General features: G+C 31.2%; 1 protein-coding gene across 2 annotated transcripts; it reads left to right on the top strand.

The window, feature by feature from the left end:
• The first annotated feature begins 655 nt into the window (after positions 1-655).
• Positions 656-12,605, top strand: LOC110021316 (protein trichome birefringence-like 26). Of its 2 annotated transcripts, XM_020719759.1 has the most exons (4): positions 659-1,083; positions 3,038-3,112; positions 3,723-4,000; positions 11,597-12,602. In XM_020719759.1, the coding sequence occupies exons 1-4, from the start codon at positions 885-887 to the stop codon at positions 12,386-12,388; spliced, it is 1,344 nt and encodes a 447-aa protein (XP_020575418.1). In that variant the 5' UTR covers positions 659-884; the 3' UTR covers positions 12,389-12,602. The 2 variants fall into 2 exon arrangements, with proteins under 2 accessions (XP_020575419.1, XP_020575418.1); XM_020719760.1 differs by lacking the exon at positions 3,038-3,112 and having other exon boundaries at positions 656-1,083; positions 11,597-12,605.
• The last annotated feature ends 841 nt before the right edge of the window (positions 12,606-13,446 follow it).

The following is a 13,446-nucleotide window of genomic DNA, read 5'->3' as shown; positions in this document are numbered from 1 at the left end:
TATATATATATATATATATATATTTACCTCCAATCAATTTAAAAAATTTAGAACAAAACCAATTTTATTATTTAGCAATACAATCTCTATGTGGTGAAACTCTTTACTTGTTTTTCTAGTACTTATACAAACATGTAATCATTCAAGGAGATGTACTTGCACTACCATCAAATCAAGTAAACCAATAGTGGTCAATAATATATCACAACAAGTCATATTCATAAAGTTAGTTATGTTACATTCCTGGTGCCAGTAGTAATATTTTGTAATTGTCGCTAACATACTTATCAAATTAAAATGCATATTATTTTCAATAAATAACATAAAGATTAGAAAATCAAATATAATAGAAATTAACTTCAAACATAAAAATAATATAACACTGATATTTAAACAAATTTTTGCCCTCGTTCCTGAGAAAAATTTGCGCATGTAAGACGTTCAAAAGGTATTTGGAGTTATATTAGCGTTATACCTCATGCAACCTAATTATATCTTCTAGTAAATTCTGAACTTCTGTTTTCATATATTTGTAGGTTACAAATAGTTACAAATATATTATATGGAGGTTACAGAGATGTTATATGGGTATAATACGGATATAAGTCTCTGAATACCTTTGAATAACACTGGCGCATAAGTTTTTCTCCTCGCTGCCTCCGAATCTCTTTGCCTGATGTACCAACAATCTAACTTTTTTCTCACGATTACCTCGTTGCTAAGGGACAACAGTACCAAAGCATTTGATGTTTGGCTTTCTCCATTTCTATTTATAATCCCCCCAAAATATAAATGATACGTGACCTCGTATCCCCTCTCAGGCTCTGTAAAACATTGCTCTTCTTGTCCTCTCTCCTCTTCATTAAGAAGCAAGGTGAAGGCAAATGGCCGGCGATGAGGTGCAGGAGCCGCGCCATTCTCCGCTGCGGAAGGGCTTGTACACTCTTTTCATGATTTTTATTGCTATACTTTCAATTACGTTCACGTACTACCTCCTCTTTTCGAACTCCTCTGGCTCCGACTTGACCTCCTGCCCTGCTTTCGCCGGTAGTTCTCCGGCCATCAGTAGAAGGGATCAGGGAGGTATGGATTTTTCTCTATTGATTGTTTTTCAGAGTTAGATTGTTGAAGGATTTTGGCTCATACGCACGTAGTTCTGCATGCATATTCCTCCAATAAATTTCCAATAACTCAGTTATTTACGTGTAGAGAATGCACTCGCCGTACGTAATCTCCTCCCAATAACTTCTAGATACCTCTATGAATATTATTATGGGGCTATTGTGGAGTCGTTTCGACGTTATTTGGAGTTAATACCTTCTGCAGTTACAATTTGTGAATGTGTGAATGTGAAAGTGTAATGGTGGAGGGTATTGACTTCAAATAATGCAAAAATAACTCCGCAATAACACTCCAATAATTTTTGCAGAGGTTATTAAATAATTATTGGGAGAGGATTATGCACGAATAGCTGCGTGCATTCTCAGTACGTAAATATTTTTCCAATTTTACAGGGTAGTCGCCAGCCCGCCCGCCCGCCCGGCGCTTGCTTTTGAGCGCAAGTAGTCTTTACTTGCAAATATTTCACTAATTTCAAGAAAAAAAAATATTAGTAATACTGGCATTTCCATATTTATCACATTATTTTTAAGTATTTACACGGCTAAAATAAAAAACTGTCATATTTATATTCACGACACTTAGGCCTTCCTTTAAACGGGACGCTCCCGATTTCTCAGCTTTTTCTACACCGCGACGGAGGTGTATTGTTTAACATCACATTTAAAATATCAATATTATTAGTTTCTTAATATTAAAACACGCCTTTATGTCATGTATAAATCTATGATGCCAAAGTGGGATAAAATAAATATGAAATCTTAGGCGTTATGAAATGTGTGGTACATGTAAATTTTCAAAGAAGTTCCGATTGCTTTGTATGACAAATTTTTATGAATTTCTTTTATTATTATTATTTTTTTATTTATTTTGAGGAACTAAAAGTGACACGAACTCCATGAACTTTTCAGATTAATCGGACTCAAAATTAGCTTCAACGCAAATTGAAGTTTCGGTTGTGCTGAAAAACTTGAGATAAATTATTTTTAATGCGGCTTGAAATCAGTTTGTAAACTCAGAATTATTGATGCAATTTTAATTTGGGGCTTTTGCATACATAGCACCCAATTATTATGTATTTGTTTATCTCACACCCAAACTTTGATTTTTACAATTTAAGCACATTTTCCTATGTCTTAAATTGTAAAAATTAAAGTTTAGGTGTGAGATAAGTAAATGAAAAAAAATTGGGTGCTATGCATGTAAAATTCCCTAAATTAATAAATTAAACATCTAAAATTCTGGTATAAATTTAATTTAAAAAAAAAATAATTGAAGAAAATCATGAAAATAGAAACACTGCCTTATATATTGTCAAGTTGATTTAAATAACGATTTAGACAAACAATCTAAGCTTGAAAGCTGCTCAAAACATCTTTGAAGCTTTAAAATAAAATCTTAATCAACTCGAAATGATTTCTTTGATTCTATATCAACTCAAAATTCGTTTAATTTCTGAACGAATTTTAAATTTTATTTAATTTTACAACCACTAGCCATGAACAGTGGCCACCACAGGATTTCTGGCGCCATCTCCACTCACTTTTATTTGACAAAAGAGTTGCTATAATAAATAACAAAGCAAGGATGACTGGTGCGTATTTTTGGGATTAGTTTACTAATCGTAGAACGGGATAATAAAAAGGAATTAAGGAGGAGCAAGTTTTTTGGTTTGTTTTCATTTCTTTTGTTTTTCTAGGCCGGAAGACTGCATCTACATTAGAAGATTTGGCCTCTGATAGTTAAAAAATAACTTTTGGTGTTTTAGGATGCCATTTGTTCATCATATATAAAATAACTCAATTATTTTAATGAGCTCTGAAGAAGCATTAGTTAATGGAGGCTTTCTTTTTTATTTGTATCAATGAATGAACCCAATATATTTTCATCTCATTAGCTTTTTCTTTTTAACTTTCAGGTCTATCAAGGAGTGACTCTTATATTCGACTTCCTGGAATGTTGTCAAATTCTAAAAATGAGTATTTATTAAAAGGTGATTGATGTGTAGAATTTATTTTTTAAGTACATAAATAGAGTTTATTCGCTTAGAACTACGGATGCAATGTTCCGTGGGTGTTTAAATGTTTAATAATTGCATGCTTGAGCTTATCAATCTCTCAAGTATTTGGCTAAAGTGGAAATTTTGGCAGCAGGAGAGAATCAATTAAAAAGTTTTGGTTAGTTTCTTTTATCTTGATCTGAAAAATGTATGCAGTGCATTCAAGTTTTATCATTTTTGACCCCATATACAAGCCTTGAAGTTTAGCAGGGCTCCAAAATTCTTTGCGGTAAGCTAGATGCATAGTTTTGTTGTGTGGAAATGTGAAGTTGCAGATTGCATTGAAGAAATGATTTACCCATTTTAATTGTTATAGTAATGCAAAGTAGAGATTTTATAGATTTCTTATTCCCCTTTAGACTTCCCTTGAGGTGAATACTGTAATAAACCTTGGCCAGCATTGTGAAATTGTTGCCTAAAACTAAAAGGTTAGCTGCTTAACCTTCAGTTTTTCCTGCATACACTATAAGCCTTTTTGTCTATGTATGCGTTTTAATTGCTGGTTTGGAACTAACGGCTGGAAACTTGTGTGCTGGCAATGCAGGACAATGTGATATTTTTTCTGGACAATGGTTAAGCGACCCTTCAGGACCTGCATACACCAACCTTAGCTGCAATTTTATTGAATCTCCTCAAAATTGCTTGAGAAATGGCAGGCCAGATAAAGATTACCTTTACTGGAGATGGAAGCCTTATGGTTGTGAGCTGCCCCCTTTTGATCCATTTAAATTTATGGATGCAATGAAAGATAAAACGTGGGCCTACATTGGTGATTCAATTTTCCGAAATCACATGCAGTCAATGATTTGCCTTCTCTCCAAGGTTCATTTCGAGATACATATATTTTTTTTTAATTTGACCTTTTATTTAAAAAGATTTCATTTTTACTGCTTATTTTCTTATTTAGATTTTTTATGAAATTCTTAGAACTTTGCCATTTAAGAATTGTATTAATGCTCATTATTTATTTAGTATGAGTATGATGTGAAAATACATATCTTTTAATCTCAACGAATAAACTGAACTAATTAATCTTTTTAGTAATATTACTTATGGTATTGTGCTTCAGAAATTAATATGAAGTTAGAGTTCATAGAGCTCTTTTATATTAAGAGTGAAAGTGTATACAAATTAGTTCATAAATAATGTACTACCCGTTTACCTTTTCATTTCACAATTTTGGTGTAAATGCTTGTAGATTTTTTATTTATTCTATTTTATCTTTTCATTTTGTTTAGTCGTACATCTTCTAGCAAGCTAAGAACAAATGTGCTTTTTCCTATCAGTGGAGGTGACATTTTTCGCTAGGCGAATTACATTCACACTTTTAAACCTTCAATATTTCTCTTTTTTTGAAAATAACATTGCGTATCTCTGTCAATTTGGCTCTCTCTATCAACTCGAGTTAATCGTACGTTCCTAGGAATACTCAATTTTGTCTAATCATATTTCTTGGTATAGATAAAAACTCGTGACATATGTTTTTAGCATTATGAATTTATCATATTTCATTTCTTGGTAGCATTATATATTCAAACTCATACAAAATTATAGACCAGTCTCATTACACAACTTGTAAATTTATTCTGCATTCAACTCATTGTAAAAAGGGGTAACAATATTCTCTAAAATTACAACAAAATCCTTTCAATGGATTTTTGCATGCCGGGTGGATCTCCAAGCTTGTCTTGATATTGATCTCTCAACCATCTTCCTTAAATTCATATACTCAATCCTTCTATATTTGTAGATTTTCTTATTGATGATTCTGATACCCTCTTTTCAATAGTAATATCTTATAATCTTACATTTTTTTTCTCTTATTTCACATTTATCATAAAATGGTATCATGACCTACCCTAAAAGCTTAGGATTACCAAGACAAAAATAGACGGTTGGATCAAAAATTCAAATCTTAATTACTATGGCTAATTGAAAAGCTGCAAATGAATAAAATTCAATACCCTCTAAAATTTAAAGTGAAACATGTATAGGTGTAGTTTTTATTTCATCACTTGGTCGTGCCTTTTGTAGACATTCTCTTTTACACTTATTTTTTATCGTAAGACTTTATTCCAGAAGAGATTATTTAAATTATTGTGAGTTATCAACAGCCAAATGTAATCTCATTTTCTAAAATTGCAGCGATATAAAGGAGCTAAAAAAATAATATGGATGCTTGTTAAATTAACTAAGCAAGTATAAGATTATTTGATTGTTTAATTTTAAAGAACATGATCATAGAAGAGATTCAAATTATTCTACTATACAATAAGAATATTATTATATCTTATTTGTATTTTCTTACATATCACATAACTCAGAAGAGCATTGTCAGAAGTATATTAATATATTTTTTTCATGTACATGCACCTACACTTACATTCCAAGCTAGAACTAAAAAAGGATGAACCTTATCAATCAATATGTTATATAAGCATTATATATATACATATTATTTTCTTTACATTTTACATATTATTTCATATCTTTCTATAGTTAACTTTATATAGTGTACGATAAGTATTTGAAATATATTAGAAGATTGATCTCAATCAATTCGACATGATTAACCAATCTACTTTATAATTGAAATAAATCATGAATGTAGTTAGAATAACAATTGACTAGATAACTTCATAGGTGCCACCGCCTTTTATTTAACTCCTATAATTTACAGTATATTAGAATTAGGGAAATTAGAGGGAATGCAAAAACATTTAACTTCACGGTTTCATATTAGGTGCTTAGTTCTCATGAAATCTAACTAATTATATTTATCTAAAAAATCTCAAGAAATGCATTTTTCAATGGCAATTTTGTATAGGATCCTTGTGAAAACTTGTAATAAAAATTTATTGTGCCATCATTGTGACTCATATATTTTTTTTCGCACAATTGAAGCAAAAAATCATATTCTTTTCAATAAAAATAGGATTAATTTTTTTAAATAAATTTCCACTCGAATAATTTTGGGCGGGGGTGGGGAATTACATTTAATTTCCTCTATTTCACGTTCCTTGAACAAAGATTGTTATTTACTATTTTTTACCAAATCATTCTAGGTATCTTGCGTTCGTTAATGTTGCAAAGAGAGCTGCCAAAATACATAATGTGATATTATTGTGTTCAAGAAAAATGCACCCGAGGCTAACACAAAATAAAAAGATATTATGCAAGCACAAAGCTCTATGTGGGTTAGTTTCAGCTATACATGTCTAATATAGAGGAAAGTAATCTCGACTTGATAATAAAACAAAAGCCCAAAGCAGAAAGTCAATCATTGTGTTCAAATCAAGAGCACTTATTAACCCTTGCCCAAATCCCAAATATATTCACAAACCATAGGTAGATTACAATAACAATAACAACAACTCACATTAAGTGGGATTAGCTATATGAATCATTTTTCTCCATTGTGTCCTACTAATTGTCTTATTTTTATTTAATTATAATAAATTAAGTATAAAAATATTCCAAAAATCACACAATATAGAGATTACCTTACACACAAAAAACCTTATTCATGAATATGCAGTATTCCCTTAATCCTATTCAATAAGAGGGTTGTAAAATACTCATAAAGGATAAAATATAAATCTTTTCGAGCTCCCAAATATCGCTCTCATATATGGTACACACCCCACCCCACCCAAAGTCCTAAATATTTTATTATGTGCCTTAATAAAAAATAGTTCATAGAATGACAAACTTATAACCTTACACTATTGTTTCATACATATACATGCTAATTAAATTGTTTAAAAAAGAGAAAAAACAGAAATTGTTTTGACACATGAGAGGAACAAGATGATTCAACTAACCTGTAGTCTTAAAAAGTTCCTTACTAGTGTTTATATAAAATGTCTCAGCTTTTTTTTTTAGTTTTCTTGATAGTTTCACATATTTGCTTCTCCCTTTCCTTAGTAGACTACTTTCTAGCTTACAAAATTCTTCTTTCTCTCAATACATTTGCTTCTAGGGGTATAAAATTTCACTATAAGTCATTCCATAATGAGTAAACCCTTGTCTTAGTTTTTTTTATCAACGTCCTCAAGTTTGGAAATTGTGTCTTTTGACAAATGATTCACATCTTCTAAGCATATAATACACTTTTCATTCAACATGGTGTTATGAAAATAATTATAAAATAGAATTAAGGTTGATAATACTAATAAAGTGTAATCCTCACCATCCGTAGTGTGCATGTGTCTTCATTTTTTTTATTGATTATTGTAGGAATCGTTAAATTCCTTATATTTATGATCACCAAACTATTTTGAAAAAGAGTTCATCATATCAGAGTCATCTAAAAGCTATTTTTTTCACTATTAAATTTCATCGTATCTTTAGCAATAAAATATTCTTTTTTTCAAATATTTTTATGATCAGTTATAAACAAAGCTTTCATACCATTTTGTTATGCTGAGAAATGTTGTAAGACACAATGCAAAAGCATCATTTTGGTTTATATAGATGTGCTCAAAATAAGCATAAAATAGAAATAAAACACAACCATATGCACACCATAATTTGCATTTTTTGGCTTCATTAATATTTACATTTGTAGAATAGGATAGAGGATCTAATCCACTGCAGTAATGGTGTAAAATCAAGAGTAATATCAACAATTGTCCAATACCACTATACACTCACATATATTGAAATGGAAGAAACTCGAGTCTCAAAATACACAGATTATGTCATACTTATGAACCTCTATCCTTATAGTCACAACAAACTCTTTCAAATCATGCAAGAACTTTGTTCACTTAAATTGTAAGCCAAACATATAATGCACATTTTCCAAAGGTAGTTATCCTAAAATAAATAATATTTACATAGTCAAACAATAAAGGAATTGTTTATGGAATTCCAATTGCTTATACAAGAATTTCTAATTTTATAGTAACAATAAATGTCATGAAATTTATTTCTATGACTATCATTATATTTAATCATTCTGATTTGGCATGCTTCATCATCTATTTGGAGAATATTGACATTCTATTTCCTTCCAGCCTATTTGGTATGACACTACTCATATCTAAATCTAATATATACATATGATTTCTTTGTCTTTAGAAATATTCATAACAAATTCCCGATTAACTTACAAAATTACCTTACGAGTTTCTATGACCAAACTGGGCTCAATGTTAAATGAAATAAAAGTGAGATTTCTTATCACCAAAATAACTAAAATTACATATATGTTTCCTAACTTAATTTTAATGTTTTTATTTGGCTATTAAGTATTTTGGCATCCTCTACATCATAGCTCTATTTCTTCCTATAAATTAACATCTATGCTTGGTGAGAATTCAAAATTTGTTTGATGAGTGAAACTAATATCTTTACCTTTTGTTGATAAGGTGTGGGTCCTAAACTCTTCCATTCCTAACAATGTAGTTGATTGATCAACATCCAAATGTATTTCACTATTTATCATCATAACACTTGCTAGTTGGTGCTTTCATTTCTTTTTCAATGATAGAACATCCATAATGGTGCATTGCTTTGCTAAGGCTAGTATAGCTTTGCCTAAAATAAAGCAAGGTTTTGGATTCCTCTAAATGCACTCCACACAAGCTATAAAATAGAATTTGGAGCAATTTATCTTAATAATGCTATTTTTTTATTGGTGTAGTCATATAGAGCCTTTTGATTGAGCTCTAAATTACTTATTTTTAAAATTAGGAATGTTTTTTATTCAACCTTAATGATCCGTGTTGAGCTGTTATACTATATCTAAAACTTTTGGAAATGCTTGCATCCCTTTCTTTAAGTTGTTGATCAAGTCTTCTTTTGTTGTTATAATTTTTGTTAGACACTGAAACTTCCTCAATCTCCTTTTTTTCTTCAATTCTTTATATTTTTGTAACTATTTTTAACATTATCTTATGTTAACTGAAGGATGAAATTATTTGGAATTTAAAAAATTTCTTTTTTAGTTAACATAATGCTTGTGTGATGTGTTAGTTTTGCACCCTAAATGAAGGCTAACATTTACTTCAAGCCCTTCTCAAGAGGGTGATGGTTCTAGTGAGATTACAATTTTATTTGTATTCAAGGATTTATAACTAGGGCTGGCTAAGGATGGAAACTAGTCTCCTAAGAGCCAATCACTTGAGATTGTTAATGTAGAAGAATATAATTAATGGAAGCATTAAAATTAGCTAAAAATGTTAGGCTACTGGGCCTATATGTAATCTAGAAATTTTAAAGATTTAATATAGTTTTTAAATATTTATTTTTTCAGATTTTATAATATACTAGGTCAAATGAAACCCTTATATATCTGACAACACTTGACATCAATTTTAATAAGTGGTTAGGGTTACATAAAAAATTTGAAAATACTTGTAGATTATAGAGTGTTAATTTTACTTTGGATATTGAATTATTCACAAATATTTCATGGGTTTATATTCTTCGAATGACTTTTAGAACCAGGCTAAATTTTGTTGACGAATATGGTTTCCATTATAATCTTCTGGGGGTTGATGGGAAACTAATTTTATATAATAGTGTAGAGATTGTATAAAAGATATACAATAAGCAACAGTAAGGATTTAACACAACTTACCAATCACTTACCAAAATAATTTGAGTTGAAGAAGATCACCCAACCTTCTTCTTTGGAGAGGCTTGTGACATATCCTTATTTGGAATTGTCTCCAATTATTTAACAAAACATCAACCCTTTCATTTTTTTTCTAACTTGAACTCATGATAATTTACATCATCACAAATTTGTGGGATGGCGACGAGCATATAAGCACCCACTAAGTGTCTTTGTCAGTTACTCTAATAGATAAACTTGTAGAGTTTGTTTTATTTTGTGCAAACTTTTATTTTCACATAAATTTATGTAAAATTTTCTCATTATTTGAAAAATACAAACTTCAAGAATTTAAAGTCTTGAACTTTTGAAATTCACATTTTACAAGCTTTTTACACATGAGCACAAATTAATATTAATAACCTATATTCTCAACAAAATAATTAAAAAAACTAATGTTGTAAGTAAAAGTCTTCAAGTGTATATTTATCAAATTGATTTGTTTACATAGGTCCCTAAGAAATTAATTTTTATTAGATTGAGCTTTCGTAGTTGTTTCTTTGTTCTCTCCATTGGCACCTTGTGTTACATCATTGTATCACTTTTTTAAACCTCCCAACTATTGAGTAGGCTAAGTATGTTTGGTTTTAAGGCCAAATCCTTATATTTTGGGTTTATATCCCGATGCTTGCTTGAAAGGGCTAAAAACTAAAGATTATTTGATTGCTAGATAATTTATTTACAATCCCATTTGTTCCTCTTGTGCTCGTTTCTTCAAAAGCTTATCGCTATCCACTCTACTTAATGTGATTTACTTTAAAATACAAAACCACAAGTTTTCAATTGTTCGAATGCAGTGCCATTATTTGATTCAACAATCAAAATATTTTTATGCTTCCATCTTCTTTTTTGACATAGACTAAAAGGAACAATCAGATTCACAAATTTAAAAACTATCACAAATATTGTATATACAATGAAGTATCAAGATTGTTACTAAAAAATTGGATAAGTTCCCATGAATCTTCCTTCAGATGCTTCGAATATTTTATCCCATTGGAATTGTATTTATAGATCCTATATTCTTAGGGCTCTTTTTCTAATTTCCTTCATTTGGACAGTGAGAATTAATCTCTCTCTCTCTCTCTCTCTCTCTCTCTCTCACACACACACACACACACACACACACACACACACACACACACACACACACACACACACACACACACACACACACACACACACACACACAGACACACAATTCTTTGGAGATTATGAAACTCGCGTATACTATCTTTTAATGCCTAATGGCCCCTCCTTATGAGTTATATCGGGTCCCTCTTTTACCAACTAGTGATTACTGGTACCTATTGAAATTGTGAGCTTCACATGCTTGTTGGCTTCGAATTGTATTTACTGATTCTGACTTGGCTGACAATTTGGTTTTTTTGGAGCCCAAGCTCTCTCTTAATCATTCATCCCTTTTTATATGCAACTCCATGCATTCATTCTTTTATTTGACATTTTTTTTCTAGTGCCTATGTTATTCTCCTTTCAATGCTTATAATATTGTTTACTTCTTTTTTTCCTTGATCAATATTTAAGCCTAAGCTCTCAATATTTTCAAATGTAATAAAAAAAAAAAGTATCATATGACTCCTCTACTTCCATGTCAAAATTTCTGTAATTTCTACATTCATAATATCCAAGAAAAGATCTACATTGTTGTCAACTTAAAAATTCTATGATTGTACAATACTCTTAAATATTGACAATGAAAATATATCTTAATTTTCACTTCTATTTTTATCTAAATCATACATTTGATAATGTTAATTTACTTTGCATGGTAGGTTGAGGAGCCCGTTGAAGTCTACCATGACAAGACTTACAAATCTCGGACTTGGTACTTTGTCAACCACAACTTCACTATTTCCCTCATCTGGACACCATTCCTAGTCAAGTCTGAGCTATTCGAGGATGATGAAGGCAAAGCAAAATCTGAAGTTCACCTTCACCTTGATATCCTTGATGATAAATGGACAAGCCAATACAATAAATATGATTATGTGATCTTTTCTGGTGGCCAATGGTTTCTCAAAGCAATGATTTTGTGGGTGCATAACACCACTGTTGGTTGCCACAACTGTAACAACCACAACTTAAAGGAGCTGGGCGTCTACTGCCCTTACCGCAAAGCTCTCCAGACGGTCTACGAGTTCATGACCTCCTCTGATCACAAGCCCCTCATCTTCTTTAGGACATGGACACCAGATCATTTTGAGTATGGGGAGTGGTTTAGTGGAGGGATATGCAATAGAACTAGGCCATATAGTGAGGGAGAATATAATGGAAAGCCCATCGACCATGTGATGAGAACTATTGAAATTGAGGAGTTTGACAAGGCGACACTCATGGCTTCAAAGAGTGGAGCTCGTCTGAAATTGCTGGATACTTTCCATCTTTCTGTTTTAAGGCCTGATGGGCATCCAGGCCCTTATCGTACCTTCAATCCTTTTGACAAGGACAAGACTGCTAAAGTTCAGAACGATTGCCTTCATTGGTGCTTGCCTGGGCCTATCGATACGTGGAATGAGTTGGTCATGAAGATTCTGTTTGATGAAAGTGGTATAAGCTATAGTTGACTGAGATTGCATCATATTATCACATTCTATTTGTCTTATGTAGAGCAAAAAATTGTGTTTGACACATTCTATTTTGAACAATACCCTTGCTCATCTTTGTTCTTGTCTTCAAACATGTAATATGTTTGCATTTACACTGCATCTTTATCTAGTTGTGCTCTACTACTCTTGTTGATTGAGAAATAAAGTTTGATGCTTTTTCAACATGAGAAACCTAGCTTTGTTTCTTGTATCCATTTCCACTCTATCTATATGAAATTTATGAGATGTCATCACCATAATTTTTCTTAGGAACATGTCCTGACTTGCATGAGAGACTCGTATCATCGCCGAAGCAAGGCCTTTATATACACTCCGCGAATGATGTTGCAATAGATGCAAGCCTTTATCGCTGCTTAAGATATATTTCACAAGGCTTGCTGTAAGAACATTACAGGACAATGTATGCATATTTCTGACATTAAGAAAAAAAACTCAAATTCCATTTGATATTGGGGTTTGTTTAGTTTAAACTATTTTATAACTCAATAGTTACTTGATTGAGTCAGTCATTCTTAATTTAACTATTTATACAATTAACTATATAAGATCCTTATAACTTAATCCTATGATCTATGCTAAAGTAGGAACATGAGCTCAAAAAGCTAAATAAAAGACATCTTGGCCATTTTAGGTTCAGTAATAGTCATTCCCTTTCTTGAGATCATCGAGATAATATTGATTGATCGTTTTAGTCAATGGTCTATTTTTACTATGTTGATCCTCAAACCAACTTCATTTAAACCATAATGTACATCATAGAATAAGCTAACTTGTGTGAAGCTAAGCTTGATCATATATTTTGTTGATCATGTCTAGTAGTAAAAACCACCTTAATATTTAAATTATCCATTCAAATATATCAACATGCTGAAGTTGGATTAAAGTTAAGTAAAAGGGTCTGTTTGGGGCAGCTGCAGCTTATCCAGCTTATGCTGATAACCAGCTTATGCTGATAACCAGCTTATGCTGATAACCAGCTTATGCTGATAACCAGCTTATGCTGATAACCTTGCTGT

This window comes from Phalaenopsis equestris, unplaced genomic scaffold (genome assembly GCF_001263595.1).
Source record: "Phalaenopsis equestris unplaced genomic scaffold, ASM126359v1 Scaffold000132, whole genome shotgun sequence".
Classification (NCBI taxonomy): domain Eukaryota; kingdom Viridiplantae; phylum Streptophyta; class Magnoliopsida; order Asparagales; family Orchidaceae; genus Phalaenopsis; species Phalaenopsis equestris.
This window is presented reverse-complemented; position numbering and strand designations above follow the sequence as displayed.